Source organism: Garra rufa, chromosome 12 (assembly GCF_049309525.1).
Source record: "Garra rufa chromosome 12, GarRuf1.0, whole genome shotgun sequence".
NCBI lineage: Eukaryota > Metazoa > Chordata > Actinopteri > Cypriniformes > Cyprinidae > Garra > Garra rufa.
The window spans coordinates 26507950-26519311 of record NC_133372.1 but is presented as its reverse complement, the minus strand read 5'-3'; the positions used below and the strand labels follow the sequence as shown (position 1 = coordinate 26519311).

Here is an 11362-nt window from a genome sequence, read left to right as displayed (position 1 = left end):
AGAATTGGACTTTATAACAATTGTGAGATTATCACAATTGCGAGTAAACTCAGACGCAAACTCGCAAAAAAGTCAATTGCAACTTGATTTTATCTTGCAATTCTGACTTTATTTCTCACAATTTCGAGTTTATATCCAGCTATTCTGACTTTATTACTCACAATTGTTTTTTTAATCATACAATTCTGAGAAAAAAAAACAGAATTATGAGATGTAAACTTGCATTTACTAGAAAGCGTCAGATATAAACTCACATTTGCGAGAATTTTTTTTTTTTTATCTCACACTTCATCACTCACAAATGTGAGTTATCACACAATTCTGACTTTTTTCATTCAATTGTCAGAACTGTGAGTTTGTTGGAGAAAAAAGTATTTTTCTTGCAATTCTGACATTTTTCCAGTTTATATCTCGTAATTTATACTTTTTTTCTCACAAATGTTTGTAGCAATTCTGATATTTTTCTCACAATTCCGTTTATATATCTCACAAATCGGACTGCTTTTTCTCAGAACTGTGAGATATAAACTCACAATCGCGATTTATAAAGTCTAATTCTAAGGGGAAAAAAAGATTATGTTCTTTATCACAGAATTCTGATTTAACTTGCAATTGCCAAAAAAAAGTCACAATTGCGAGATATAAAATTCTGAAGAAAGAATTCAGAATTGTCAGTTTATATCTCAGAATTGCGAGTTTATATCTCAAAATTTTAAGTTTATAACTTTATAACAAGTCAAAATTGCGAGAAAAGTCAGAATTGCAAGAGAAACACATGAGAAAAACTCAGAATTGCGAGACCTAGACTTGGAATTGTGAGAATTGCGTGATAAAAACTCGCATTTGCAAGAAAAAAATCTTTTATCTCGCAATTGTAAGTTTATATCCAGCTATTCGGACTTTATAACTTGCAATTCTGAGTTTAGCATGCAATTCTGGAAGAAATTTTTTTTTTTATTTAATTTGGGAGAAAAAATTTGTTTTTGTCTCACACTTTATAACAATTGTGAATTATCACACAATTCTGACTTTTTTTCAGAATTGTCAGAATTGTGAGTTTGTCTCGCAATTTCGAGTTTGTATCCTGAAATTCTGACATTTTTTCCTCACAATTCTGAGTTTATATCTCACAATTCATACTTTTTTCTTGCAAATGCAAGTTTGTTGCAGTTCTGAGATTTTTCTAACAATTCCATGCTTATATCTCGCAAATCTGACTTCATTTTCTTAGAACTGTAAGATATAAACTCACAATTGCGAGTTATAAAGTCCAATTCTGAGGGGGGTTGGGGGGGGGGATTATGTTCTCAGAATTGCGTCTTTATATCTCACAATTCTGACTTAACTTGCAATTGCCCAAAAAAAATGAATTGCGAGTTTATATCACACAATAACTTTATAACAAGTCAGAATTGAGATGTAAACTCACAAATTGCGAGAAAAGTCAAAATGCAATTTATTTTTATTCAGTGGCGGAAATTGTAAAATAGTCACTTTAACCTATTCTCTGGAGATTTTCATCAAAAGGTTAGCGGAGTGGGGTGTTTTCCTTTGGAGATGTCCAGTTGAGTGGGAAAGAAGGGGAAGTACGCATAAGAGCAGAAACAGGCCACAAGGTTCCCACACTATGATGCAATGAGTCAGTGGCAGGGGCAAATGGATCCTCACAGATTTACTGGAGCCTTTAACGAATAACAGAGAGAGGAACACAATAATGTTTCAAGATTATCTTCTTTCTCTTTCTTTCCTTGAGATGAAATGCCACACGCGATACAAAACATTTGTCGAACATTTGTCAAACATTCACAAGGTGACTACATTACACAAAATATATTTAGAATATAAATTATGGCAAATGTGTTACTTTTAGATATATTTATTTTTGTTCGACCTTGTCATCTAATCATTTAAACTTAATAAAATGAAGCTGGATTTGTTCACATGTGGCCCAAACTGATCCTTTGATGTGTGACGGTCAAAAAAGATGGTCTAAATAGAAGCCCTTCAAGAAATGTGTCTGACAGCACTTGTCCTGTCCCAGTGTGGCTGAATGGGCCGGTCCACAACCTCTTACATTCAATTAGCCAGAAACAAGTGTGCTTTGTGCAGCCTGTGCTAACTGCCAGCCCATTGCCTTCCTGTTCACAGTGAACACACAGCAGACACAAACTCTTGAATGTCCTTCATCAGTGCTCAAACCCTCACTCCTTCCATGTTCATGACCCGAATATCAAGCTTAAAGAGAAAAGAGAGGAACCGACAGGCACGTTGATGCTTTGAAATGTGTTGACGCGTTTGATGAGTTGATCAGCTGATTCTATGGCATTAATACAGAGCTAGCTAGTTAACTTTATGTTTTATATGTGTGGATTACTATCATTATTATATTTTAACAATGCTGGCCATAGCGTTAGCCTTTTTTTTTTTACTCTGCATGGTGCATATACCAACTTGCGTGTGCCTTAAATACAGTCTTAATTAGTGGTGAATGTAGAGTTGTTGAAGTGGACACAAAGGAAGGCAGGTTTGTGTCTGTGTGTATTTGAGAAAGATTCCAGTCAGAGTGTATGTGAGTGGGAGAATCAGACTCTTATCAGTTCCTCCTTGACTACTGATGCTGACAGAAGGAAGGAAGGAAGAAGCAGTAGTAAACCTAAGGAGTCAAAGGACAAAATTCTAACCGCTCACTGAGAGCAAAGAGAAACATGCATCATACATTTTAGACACAGAGTAGCAATTGATATTTTAACATCATTTTAACTTAGAGAAAATTTGACATTTTCCAACTTATCTTTAAAGGGATGGTTCACCCAAAATTCCGTAAATAATTACTCACCCTCATGTTGTTCCAAACCTGTAAGACCTTCTTTCGTCGGAACACAAATGACGATATTTGTAATGAAATCTGAGAGCTTTCTGACCCTGCATAGACAGCAACACAACTATCAGAAAGGCCTTTCAGCAGCTTCTTCCTGCCTCTGCTCCTGTCTACTCTGCTTGGCCTGCTAGAGAGAAATAATATTAATTATAAATGTAATTTTAAACTAAATTTACAATTCACAGTGTCTTGGTCATGGTTACCTCTACTTATTCAGGTCAGTCATAGTTTTGAAAGCATGCGTTTAAAGGCACAGTTCAGCCAAAAATTTTAATTCTGCTATTAATTACTCACGCTGTTGTTCCAAAACCCATGAGACCTTCGTTCATCTTCGGAACACAAATTAAAATATTTTTGATAAAATCCAAAAGCTTTCTGACTCTGCATTGACAGCAACACAACTGACACCATTGATGTCACATGGACAATTTCAACTATGTTCTTACTACCTTGGAACATGGCTCTCAGATTAAAAATATCTTCATGTTTGTTTCAAAGATGAACAGATTCTATGGCTTTTGGAACGTCATGAGGGAGAGTAATTAATGACAGAATTTTCAGAATTTTTTTGGTGAACTAACCTTTTAATGATTGTATTTTTTTTTTAAATTTGACTTTAATTTTATTTGTTTGTTTCAAAGACTAAAGAGTATTTTTATGACATCATCAACTGGCCATATTGGCAGCACTGAACATAAACACTGCCACTGAACTGAATGAAACTCGCTGAAAATGGTCAATTATTGTCATGTTTTGGGTTGTACTTATCGGTCAAAACGGGAAAACTATTGGAGTACTGTAGACTGTCAAAACAAATCAAGGAGAAGAGTGCAAATAACTGTCTGAGGAACAAAAGGTGTTTGTATTGGGCCAAACTGAACCAGGATTTCAAGTCAAGTATCTTCAAAACATTCATGTTTGTTTTTATAATTTCTGATCAGGTAGGTGAAAAATTAGGCTAATATCTTAGTTAATACTGCTTGTATTTGTCTTTACCACCTATTAACTTTAGTTTGTCAAAATATTGCACCCTTTCCTCCTCACTAAGTCCTTTTCTATATGATTTTGCAGCTTCCACCCATTTTTCCATGGTTTAGACAAAATAAATTATCAGAACGACCATTTTTAGTAGTACATTAACCAATCCACTATTGTTTACATCCAAGTATCACCAGTATGGCCACACATCCAGGTAACGGTCCAAATCATGAAGTAAGTTACTCTCTATAAATTACATCCCTGTTGAAAAAAAAAACTGCATATGCTGGTTAAATATGTTTTGGTGCTGGTTTTAGCTGGCTCATGCTGGTCATGGACCAGCATAAACCAGCTAAGGACCAGCATCCCAGCACCAACACATACCTAACCAGCATATGCTGGGGGTTTTTTCAACAGGGATGTGCAATTTATTAGCAACATTCTACATTGTATATATGTATTTTTTATTATAGTTTGCAGAGCAATGACCACATGTTAGACCATTTCAACCTAGAAGCTTTCCACCTAACCTTGCCCGATAAATCAAATCGGATACTGGCGTTTATTTTCATGGCTATTATGAAATCAAAGAACTATTTCCTGGGAGGCAAGGTGCCTGCTAGGAAAATGTTTGTGTAGAAAGAGATAGTGGCTGTTCCCCAGATAAGCCAGGTTTCCTTGGCCTTTTCATTTTGGTAAGACTAAGAGAGAAGGACAAGGGGATGACATAAAGCCAAATAAATAATAGAAAGCTTGCCATCTTATAGCATCTGTTAATCACTTAATAAAAATCTGTGGTAAATAAAGTTTAAATAGAAGGAAATGTGTATTATGTCCTTTTACAATTCCACTTATTTGTCTAAATAAACAAATAATACTTTTAGAGGGGGGAAAAACGTGTACACTCACATGAGATGAAAACGGCTCATGTTTTGTTTCACACGAAGTGGGTCTCCTCATGAGCACTGACACGTTGAGACATGAACAGTCAAATACTAATTAAACATTTAATTAATCACAGCTGACTACGAATTGCACTTTTCTCACATCGGTTTTGGTTTGTTGTTACTGCCGTCCCGCCTCTAGGTGTCACTATCAAGTCCAAGCCGACAATATCGATCAGCACAATAAGTAACTTTATGAAGTCTTAAGAAAGATTTTGGTCCTTTTAATATTTAAAGGGATAGTTCACCCAAAAATGAAAATTTGATGTTTATCTGCTTACCCCCAATGCATCCAAGATGTAGGTTACTTTGTTTCCTCAGAAAAACACAAACGAAGATTTTTAACGAAAACCGGTGCAGTCTGCCAGCCTTATCATGGACGTGGATGGGCACCAAACCTTTAAAAGTAAACAAAAACATGCACAGACAAATCCAAATTACACCCTGCGGCTCGTGATGATACATTGATGTCTTAAGACACGAAACGATCGGTTTTTGTGAGAAACTGAACAGTATTTATATCATTTTTTACCTTTGATACACAGCCACGTCCATCTGTCATGTGCAGGAGTTTGGCATTATTCACGTCACATGAGCACGCGCTCTGTCGTAGAATACGCAAACGCCGTAAGGGGAAATCAGTGAAAAGTCCCCGATGAGTTTGCGCAAACTAATGTAATCTTTTAGCTTTAAATCGGTTTAAACACTCAGGATACGCGCAAGTAATTACCATTTTGAATAGACGCTATACCCACAATCTCTGTGCTCTGTGTAAACAATGAGTGTCGTATGCATGCGACAGATTGCTTCTGGCGTTTGCGTATTCTACGACAGAGCGCGTGCTCATGTGACGTGACTGATGCCAAACCATGTGCCAAACTCGTGCACATTACAGATGGACGTGGCTGTGTATCAAAGGTAAAAATGATATAAATACTGTTCAGTTTCTCACAAAAACCGATCGTTTCGTGTCTTAGGACATCAATGTATCATCACGAGCCGCAGGGTGTAATTTGGATTTGTCTGTGCATGTTTTTGTTTACTTTTAAAGGTTTGGTGCCCATCCACGTCCATGATAAGGCTGGCAGACTGCACCGGTTTTCGTTAAAAATCTTCGTTTGTGTTTTTCTGAGGAAACAAAGTAACCTACATCTTGGATGCATTGGGGGTAAGCAGATAAACATCAAATTTTCATTTTTGGGTGAACTATCCCTTTAATGACATGAAAAACAAAGCAATTTTGTTTTAAAGGGATAGTTCACCCTCAGGTAATTCCAGGTGTAACACCTTCACTCATCTTCGGAAGACAAAGTAAGATATTTTTGATTAAATGTAAAAGCTTTCTGAGCCTGCACAGACAGAAACACAACTGACATGTTCAAGGCCCAGTAAGGACATAATTAAAATAGTCCATGTGACATCAGTGGTTCAATCGTGGTTCAAAATTTTATGAAGCTACGACAATACTTTTCATGCGCAAAGAAAACAAAATGTACAACTTTCTTCTTTTACATGTCAGTCAGCATGAACCATCCAGGTCCATCAACAATAAGCATAACGAACATACAATCATTAATAACAGAACACTAAATTAACATTCAGTTGTGGAATAATAATAAACTATCAAAACACGAGCAGTAGGCCTGAATGAGCAATGTTTGTCACCTGCTTTTCAGTTATCACACCAAATTCATTCTCTTCCCTGCTTGTTAACGCCAGTGAACCTCAACAAATCCTTCAAAGGACAGAAGTGACCATCTGGTATGACAGTGACAGGAACAAAAAGGACTTCTTCAAATCACTGCAGCAAATTCATATGCATTACTTAATTGCATTTATTGACTATTTCAGGCAACAAAGCCACTGGGAGTTTTGCAACACAGGGTGTTTGTGCTGAATTGGGGTCATGACTTTTAGGATCTCTGTTGGGGATTTTCTGTATGAAACAGCTTTATTGGCAGAAATAGAGAAAGATAGGCCTGTGTATTTCAGCCTCCGCCAGCAGCCGAGCATGCCATTAATCTTCACGCGGTACGTGAGGCCGTACGTCATTCGCTTCGCTGACAGGGAAGATGAAGCATGGGACTAATTAAACGCAGTACACACTGAACATATGGATAAGGTTTACAAGGGAAATTGATAAGAAGTGTTTACATACCAGGCTTCCCAAAATCACTGTGATTTCATAACACATGGAATGCAAGGAGTCTGATTGATGGAAAACAAAGCACTCCCCAAACAGCTGCTTTACCCATTAAGAACACTAGATAGTAAGAACACAGTGTTTCTGAGCCTTGAGTTGTTTAAAAAAGATTGTGCTGATATTTAGGATGTAAATATTATAATGATTTACTCAGCTTAGTGTATTCTGCTGTTAAAAATCTTGGTGTCGCTACAATTGTTTATTAAAGAAGTCTCTTCTGCTCACTAAGGCTTCATTTATTAAGTCGCACGGGTATATTTGTAGCAATAGCCAAAAATTCATTGTATGGGTCAAAAATATCCATTTTTCTTTTATGGCAAAAATCATTAGGATATTAAGATCATGTTCCATGAAGATATATTGTCAATTTCCTACCGTAACTATATGAAAACTTAATTTTTGATTAGTAATATGCATTGCTAAGAACTTCATTTGGACAACTTTAAAGGCATTTTCTCAATATTTAATTTTGCACCCTCAGATTACAGATTTTAAAACAGTTGTATCTCGGCCAAATATTGTCCAATCTATACATCAATGGAAAGCTTATTTATTGAGATTTCGTATGATGTATACATTTCAGTTTAAAAAAATTGACTCTTATGACTGGTTTTGTGGTCCAGGGTCACATATTTTAAGATTTAATTTAAAAGATGAATTTCAAGAAACTTTTTTTTATCAATATTGAAAACTGCAGTCGTGTTTAATATTTCTAAGACGTATTTTTCAGGACTCTTTGAGAAAAATAGTTCACAAGATCAGCATTTAACAGCATTTAAATTAATATATTTTCTATGATAAATGTATTTACTGTGACTATTAAATCAATTGAATAAAAAAAATATATATATATATTTCTTAAAAAAACATACTGACCCTAAACTTTTGAATGGCAGCTTTATGGAGTATAAAACAAAAAAGCAATTTAATGCATCTTCATACAATCTATCACCAAGCTATTAACAACCTAGTGTAATTTCTGATATGCAGTATCATCAACAGACTACAGATTTATTTATAAATGCATTTCAGTTGACTGCTTGGGAGAAACAATTTGATAATCACCTCTAATTTGTGGGTTTTAGTGAAAAAAGCCATCAAAGCTCTCCATGGAAATTCCTTTAATGAGAGGTTTTATGCCCATGTGCAGCTTTCAAGATCATTAATGGTTACACCAGCAAGTTTGCTGTTTTTTTTTTTAAACAAACAGCACCGTTTTCCTGTTTTTTAGTGTTAAGATTTCCACCTCATTAATGTTCCAGATCTGATGCATTTGAACTAAACCCACTGTGCTTCTATTTAAAGCCATCTAAAGGCAGGAAAAGTGCTAAAATGGACCAGAACCATTTAGCTGAAGTTAATTTAATCACCCCACGTAACGGTTCATTAATAGTCCTGCTGTTAAATATTGCAAAGCGTAAAAAATGACATTGCAAAGCATAATGAGTAATATCTATGTATTTAAGGATCGCTGTGTTTTTAACTGAAACACCAACAGAACACATGTGAACACAGAAACAGGTTTGAGACGCCACCTACTGGACAATTTAGATAAAAAAAAAAATCTCGATGAGCATAAACGAATAAACTAGATCAAGATCGTTTGGCAAAATGAGCTGCACTTTTACGGTTTAATGCTTTTATCTTCATAAGAAAGGTAACACTGCAGATGTTGTTTACAGACAGCATACAAAATTATATTTGTCTATATATTGAAAAGTACAAGTAATAATTAATATTAATAATTTTAATAGAATAACAGCACAAGGGACAATGACAACTGCAACAAAAGTGGATCAAAAAAGTGACATTTTAAGTAAATAACTTTAAAGAATCAGGTAACAGAAACAAAATCAGCCAAAATTTCCATTCTACTGTACGTCAAAGAACACTTACAGTAAGTGCTATTTGTTTTAAGCTTTATAAAATACATTAAAAAGCAGGGAGCATTTTTATTTCCTTCAAGGAAAAGTACTATAAAATAAGTTACAGTACAGTGAATTTGTCTAAACTGACTTTGTTCCCGTCTTCCAGCCTTAAGTAAGCGTAGACATCGAAATATCAGAAGTACATCGTACAGGAGTAAAAAGAGGCTTTGTTCTTTTATAAAACAGTTATTTTTCCTCCTTTAAACAAGCAGGAGAACTTGCCAAGATGTCAATAATTACATAAAATATAAGTGTACGTGTTCATTAGTACTACCACACGCACGCGCACACACTCACGATCACGCACAACCACACACGCGCTTGTTTTGTACAGCTTTCTGTTGTTCGAATGTTGCATATCAAATAACTTTGAATCTTTGTGCTGAAATAACTACATTTTTGTTCTAATTACTTCATGGGCATGAATACAAAAAACAAAACAGACAGATTCTTCATATTCGATAGTGTGGCTTAGGGGGCGCTCACACGTCGTCAGCTGGCAGAGGCGGGATGTTGAATCTTGGTCTAGTAAAGAAAGCCATCTTCTCTCTGCATCAGGAAACATTCATACATTTAGCATTTATCGCAACTGTCAGAATAAGACCTTTACGTGCTTTTCTGCCGATTAAAAGACAACTTACTTGAACGTCTGCACAGGGAGGGGCTCTTTGTGGCTCTGGCCCCTCATTTGCAAAACCTCTTTTGAGGCCTTTCGCAACCTCCTCTCAGCAGCTTCCTCCTGCCTCTGCTCCTGTCTACTTTGCTTGGACTGCGAGAGAGAAATGAGGGGAGAGAGAAAGAAATGATCAATTATAAATGTCTCAGAATGGTTTCCTCTACTTCTTCAGGTCAATCATAGTTTTAAAAGCATGTCATTAATTCCAAATTAGTTCCAAACCCGTAAGACCTTTGTAACTCAAGTTAAGATATTTTTGATGAAATCCGAGAGCTTTCTGAGCCTGCATAGACAGTAGGGCAACTGAAATGTTCAAGGCCCAGAAAGGTAGTAAGGACATTTATCAAATAGTCCATGTGACATCAGTGGTTCAACCGTAATGTTATAAAGCTACGAAAATACATTTTGTGTGCAAAAATAACCCCCAAAAAACAAATTTTTCAACAATTTCTCTTCTGTGTCAGTCTCCACCACATGTTCAGGAGAGTGTGATGCTGCTGACGTAGAACCCGGATGCGCTGTGCTTTGTTTTATGTACAGTGTGTCTTTTTCTGCCTGTAAACAGTCTTCGTAACTATGTCTGAAGATTTTGACAGAGAGGATTACTTGCAATTTTTTGCCCAGCCTTACTTATTTGAACCAGAATATACAGATGATGAACTAAGAGAGATAGGGATAGGGATGCACCGAAATGAAAATTCTTGGCCAAAGCTGAACAAAATTACACACTGGGCCAAAGGCCGATTACCGAACACGTTTTTTCCCTCATGTATTTTGCCAGTTCTTTCACCATTGCATAAATTAAATAGCCGATATTTTACAATTTTGCCTTGCTTTTCAAAGAAAAAAACAATTACAAAACACATTTACAAATATTTATTTAAGACTGAACAGTTTTAACATTCTAGTAGACATTATAGCCTACCAACAAAGCACAGTTTAACTTAAAATTAATACATTATTAAAATAATATTCTTTGGCCATTTTAAGACCCCCTTCTTGAATCAGGCATGTGTTTTTAAATGTACAAATAAATGCAGCCTTGCTGAGCAAAGGAAAATGTTATAATACATGTATTAATAGAGCTGTTGTAATGATTGTTATCATTATTTTTGTGTTACTTGTTTATTTTATTTTACAGAACAACAGTAAAATTACAATACGAACATTTATGAATGATGACTTTTATTTTGGCGGAAATCCAAGAAGACCTCAGTACTACTAGCAGATTTATGTATGATTCTCATCAAGCAGATTTTCCTTGCACTTTGGACTGTCAGAAAAAATAAGATTTGTGCGTGCATTAGACAAAATAACGTTCTGTAGTATATTTACTAATGGTTTAAGGCCATTTCACGATTTCAGTCATCATACAGTAACCAGCAACAACCAACCCTTTCTCGGACACTTTTAAATGCTTCCACGCTGCCGACATGTTTGCTGCATTGGTACGCTCCTCTTTTTGATTGCGTCACGTCATTGTTCGGTATAATTTATTCGGCCTTTCCGCTTATTCGGCTGAACACATGAAAGAGCTTTTTTTGATATTTTCGGCTTTTGCACACAAAAAGCATTCTTGTAGATTCATAAAATTACGCTTGAACCATTGATGTCACATGGACTATTTTAATGACGTTCTTACTATCTTTCTGGGCCGTTTGTCAGTTGTGCTGCTGGCTATATGCAGTGTTCCTGGAAAGTTCTTGAATTTAATAAAAAAATATCTTAATTTGAGTCCCAAAGATGAACGAAGGT

General features: G+C 35.7%; 1 protein-coding gene across 2 annotated transcripts in view; it reads right to left on the bottom strand.

The window, feature by feature from the left end:
• Positions 1–8446: 8446 nt before the first annotated feature.
• Positions 8447–11362, bottom strand: part of wwc3 (WWC family member 3) — a 56937-nt gene continuing 54021 nt past the window's right edge. For both annotated transcript variants that reach the window (XM_073851376.1, XM_073851377.1), the window contains exons 22-23: positions 9573–9700; positions 8447–9480 (exon numbers count right to left, since the gene is read on the bottom strand). In XM_073851376.1, the coding sequence (XP_073707477.1) occupies positions 9414–9480; positions 9573–9700 (195 nt within the window). In that variant the 3' untranslated portion in view covers positions 8447–9413. The remainder of the gene's footprint in view (positions 9481–9572; positions 9701–11362) is intronic.